The following is a 4,874-nucleotide window of genomic DNA, read 5'->3' on the forward strand; positions in this document are numbered from 1 at the left end:
CAGCTGCCATCCATCGCCACCACCGCCCAGCCCTGGCTGTAGTGGCAGCCGCCGCTCCTGGCAGCCTCCCCCGCGCCCGACGCTCCGCCGCAGCAGCCGCTGCAGCTGTAGCAGCCACCGCCGGTCAACTCCGGTCCCGCATTGACCACATCGGCGGGAGTCCCGCTTCACCAAGTCCAGTCCCCGCCATCGCCGTCACCATTTCCGTCTTGTATCGCTACCCGCCACGTGTCTGTGGCGGTGAGGTTATAGGCTGCTGCGCGCGGCCTCCTAGCGCGTCGGCATGTGCGGGAGATGTGTGGTCTGCAGCTGCCGCTCCTTCAAGTTGCCCTTCGCTGCGCAAAGGACCTCAATCTCATCCGCTGTGTCGGGGATCTTGGGCATGCGATTTCCCCCACGGGCGGCGGGCATGCTGTTTTCCCCACGGGCAGTGACCTCAAAGTTTGCGGCATCGGCAGTTGGGGGGCGCACCCCTCCTCGTCATTCTTCATCGCAAGCCCTCCACTCTTTCCTGTGCGGTGCAAACCAACAGTCGTCCAGCAGGGAGAAGGCATGGTGTCACCGACAGGAGTGCACCGCATAGCACCACTGCATTCCGCCACCGGCCGCCGCGAGGGCGTCTCTGCTGGTCACTCTTGCGACCACTTCCAGGTGGTCATACACATGCGCTCCTTTTGTCCAGGTGGTGTCCATGGGATCCAGATGGCTGTACACGTGCACGTCCGACATGCGGATGGTGTCCACTTTTTGTTAAGGGGTCCAAAATAAAGCATCCCAATCCTTTTAAGTTTGAGAATGATAAAACAAACCGAGATATAAAAGTCTCGTTTTTAGGTGTTAGGTTTGTGTTGTGTCGAGTCATGGTTATAAGTTGGTTAGGCTGCAGCTCGAGGACAAGCTGCATGTCCAAGTGGGGTGTAGTGTTAGAGTACGTAATAGGCCTAATGGGCCCATTAGTCTTAGGGTTAATTAAAGATAAGGATCGCTTGCTTAGGGGTCAAGTAAGCCTTGCTTGAAAGTCAAGTAAACCTCTCTATATAAAGAGAGGAGATGTATCAATCTAATGAAGCAAGAATTAAGAAGGAAATCCCTTCCCTCTTGCCCGGCCGTGGGCAAAAAGGCCAGACAATAACTTCAGTAATAAAACATTTTAACAGGGTTAGGCTGTAGCCCCTGAATCTGCGATACATCTGGGGGACAATGTGTAGCAGGAGGGCGCGGCACCATTTGTCCGAACTGACTATTATCCTCCACACCCAATTTAAAGCAAAAGAAAGCATTATGATCAACCATTGGTACTGAGAAATGGCAGAGCACATGTGTCTTAATTAGCACAACAACGCCATGATCAGGGAGTAGTGCTTCACTCTCAATGCTTGAATTACCATCCACGAGAGCTAAGATACACAACAAGCCGGCCAAGTGTCTCGTCCACTGCCTTGTTCCATACGTGAGCCATCTCAGCTGAAACTCCTCTACCGGTGGTCTCGCTTGTCTGCGGAATATACAAAAGGTTCAGTAAGTGATGGCGTTCCTAGTAAAATAAAGAGTTAGCACATGCAACAAGTAGTCTAAAGTTCCTATCAGTAACTTCCCTCTGTGGTCATTCACAGGCTGTGGTAATTAAGATTATTTACTCGTCAATTTAGTTACAAATGGTGCAAGTTTTAAGATGCTATCTTGATACACGATGCAACTTTAATATGATTATTTAGTGAGTAATCAACTTTTACACCCATATCGTGGCATTACTTTGACAACACAAAGTAGAAAGAGTAGAACAGGGCAGAGGACAAAATTATTGTTATTGACATGTCTTACAGAACAAGGTTGGCTGCTAACCCAGCAGACAGTTTGACAAGTAACTATCATAACTTCTAATGACTAAAACAAGTCCCAAGCACACGCCAAAATGTGTGCTATTTGTATTAGAAGAGAGCATCAAAATTATCAACAAGTCTTACAGCAAGGAAAAACCAAACATAATGCCAAAAACAGGGTAAAAACTAGAAGCGGAAAAGGAAGAAACAAAACTGGCTGCAGGAGCTAAAACGGTAGTCAGGTCAGAAGGCCGAGCATGAAGCAGCAGCCAGCCAGCCACCTCAACCTTTTGGCTCTGGCGAGACCATCAAAGCATGTGTTCCTCTCTGATCTAAGCTACAACTTTCGTCCAACAGTGAAATAAAAATTAATTTCTACTCCCTTCGTCCTGAAATAATTTCTAGACACAGTGAAATAAAAATTCTCAACTACTCTCTAATCTAGAATCTGTAACTAGAGGTTCTAGACACAGTGAAATAAAAATTCTCAATATGGACCCTAATTTCTACTCCCTTCGTCCTGAAATAAGTGTCGCTGACTTGGTACAACTTTGGCATACAATATTATGTACTGTAAATTGGAGAATTGCTTCATACATTGATTCCATCAATATTTCAAATTGTGAATGCCCACCTTACACATAAAACAAATTGAATTATTTGGTGTTTGTGCACTTGTGTCTTCCCCTCTTATTCCATTTCCTATCGTAAAGTCTATATAAGAAACTGAATAATCGCTCATCATATGACTTTCTTGGGACTGGTGTCTGAACAAACAAAAATCTCCAGTCATATCAGGTAAAAGCACTCAACTCAGTTATCATGCTTACCCGTTTGGAATAAAATGCTAGTCTTTTATTAAGTCTTCTAAGCAGTTATAAAATGCTAGTCTTTTTATTTCACTGTGTCTAGAACCTCTAGTTACAGATTCTAGATTAGGGTCCATAATCGCAACAACAAAAACTAACTTCAGATTTCCTAACTCTAGTTACAGATTCTTCATCATGACAAACTTATGTTTAACTAGTTCAGGAACACACAACCATTCACCTTACTGGGGTCATCGTCTCAATAACATATTCAATATTTTAGCTGGAGATTTTCCATTATCTTTCGGTGTCAACAATGCCGCAACATTAATCCGTTTGGGTAAGAAACACAGTGATGGACATATCTTTTATCGTTTTAGGTAACAGGAAATGCATGGAAACTCGCCCCCTTTCTTCCCAAACTACTCAGCTTGGGTTTTGTTCCAATTTATCTTTTGTGGTCCGGAAGCGTTCCACATGGTATTTCCGCCACAGTTGGATGAGCCAAAGACACCAGTGCTTTATTTTCAAGACCATTACAATATCACAAGGACTTTTGAAGATAAACCAATAATCGGTAACTAAGTTCATCGCCGTTGAGTGGTTAGAGCATGTCTGTTAACGAAACAAGATCATGACAATAAAAATTTCAACGAGTAGATTAATGAAATTCGATATCAACATTCTGATAGTTACGAATCGTTATAATAGTCCGCAAAAGCAGGCACAAGTTAAATGAGTCGAACAAAATGCAGACCTGATAGGAGAAGGATGCGCCCCCAGAGGCCGCGTCGGCGTCGGCAAGGGAGCGGTAGATGGCGCGGCGCTGGTGGAGGACGAAACCACCCATGGAGACGGAGCCCAGGGCGAACCCGAGGAGGCGCTCCTGCGCACAGATCCACGCGGAACCCACAAGAAACCGAGCCGAGTGAATCAATCGGTCAACCAATCGAAGGGGGCGGACGCGAAATGGAAACGGGGGATGCGAATCCCTTCGGAATCTACAGCCTTGGAGTCAGGATGGGTTACCTGCGCGAGGATGCTGATCATCGTGGTGGCGGCCGCCGGCGAGACGCCGAGGTTGTTGAGAAGTTTCCTCTTTTCGTGTACGGTTTCTGCGGGCCTTCACGATGTGTGGCAGCAGCTGCGTGTGTGCTGGTCATTAGGAACGGAGCGCTCAAGGGGCCACGGCCATCCTATTTTCTTTTGAGCCCTAAACTTAAACTAGAGCTTTTTTTTGCGGTAAAAACTAGAGCATCTCCGGTCACAATTAGTATCAAATATGGCCTTCATTTGTCTGTGAAAAATTTTGAAAATATCCATTGACAGAAGACGGAAGAGATTTTTTTGCCTGTTTCCAAAATCAAAATTCATATAAAATCATTTGATAATAGAAATAGCACATATTCAGCAATTCAAACAATGCCAAAATCATCCACGGCAAATAAAATTCAACATATCATATAAACCAGTGAATCAAGTGTTTTCCTTGCATTTGGTGATGTCTTTGCACGTGGAGGTGATCCACTCCTTGGTATCATCGTCCAAAAGGCTTGTGTTGGCTAATATGATCCTCCACTCATCGATGAATCTTTTATTGGCCGCGGGTAAACGCCTAGCTAGGGATAGACTCCCACCCGTCCCCTGTGTCGCCCTCCCTGGCGGCGACGGGGGAACCCAGATCCGGCCGCCCTCCACCCTTCCCATCTGTCTCCCCACCTCACCGCCACCGTAGGAACGGCCGACGAAGCCGGCGCCGGTTCCCGGGATGGTGGCGGCGGGGCGAGACCGCTCCCTTTCGGTGGTGAGAGTCCGGATCTGAGGCGGCGGCCTCGCTGGTGCGGACGGCGCTCCCGGCGGCGGGGAGTGCTCGTCGGTGAGGTAGGCCGGGTCCCCTCGGCTACGCGGGCAGCGAGGTCCTAGTGGGCGCAGGTCATGGCGCGGGGAGGCCCCAGGCTCCCCGCGTCAGATCGGAGGCGATCCTGGTCCGCTCGTGATGCATGACCTCCGGCCGGCCTGGATCTCCGGCGTACTCGCGCCTGCGGATGTTGTGGCTGGTTCGGAGGTGGCGGCAGGGTGCTTGGCCGGGGGAAACCCTTGGCCGCCGGTGGCGGTCACGGCGTCGATGGCGTCCCGGACGCCATTCCCTCCTTGGTGGCGGCGCCGAGGCTAAACCTCCCCTGCCTCCCCCCTTCCCCTGCGCCCGGGTGAAAACCCTAGCCCCAGTGGCTAAGCGGCGGCGGCG

The 4,874-nt window shown here is 49.0% G+C and overlaps 1 protein-coding gene across 1 annotated transcript; it reads right to left on the reverse strand.

Annotated features, from left to right (window-relative positions):
- Positions 1-1,075: 1,075 nt before the first annotated feature.
- LOC119333244 lies at positions 1,076-3,817 on the reverse strand. Its single transcript, XM_037606210.1, has 3 exons — positions 3,659-3,817; positions 3,387-3,515; positions 1,076-1,495 (listed from the first exon to the last, which is right to left on the reverse strand). Exons 1-3 carry the CDS (start codon positions 3,677-3,679, stop codon positions 1,382-1,384), a joined length of 264 nt encoding a protein of 87 aa, XP_037462107.1. The 5' UTR covers positions 3,680-3,817; the 3' UTR covers positions 1,076-1,381.
- Between the last annotated feature and the right edge of the window lie 1,057 nt (positions 3,818-4,874).

This window comes from Triticum dicoccoides, chromosome 1B (assembly GCF_002162155.2).
Source record: "Triticum dicoccoides isolate Atlit2015 ecotype Zavitan chromosome 1B, WEW_v2.0, whole genome shotgun sequence".
NCBI lineage: Eukaryota > Viridiplantae > Streptophyta > Magnoliopsida > Poales > Poaceae > Triticum > Triticum dicoccoides.

Bases quoted from the DNA above. Each gene is read 5' to 3' on its own strand.
- LOC119333244 (XM_037606210.1), bottom strand. From the start codon at position 3,679: ATGATCAGCATCCTCGCGCAG. The intron at 3,516-3,658 runs GTAACCCATCCT...ATCTGTGCGCAG, and splicing joins TGATCAGCATCCTCGCGCAG to GAGCGCCTCCTCGGGTTCGC. The intron at 1,496-3,386 runs GTCTGCATTTTG...TATATTCCGCAG, and splicing joins GCGCATCCTTCTCCTATCAG to ACAAGCGAGACCACCGGTAG.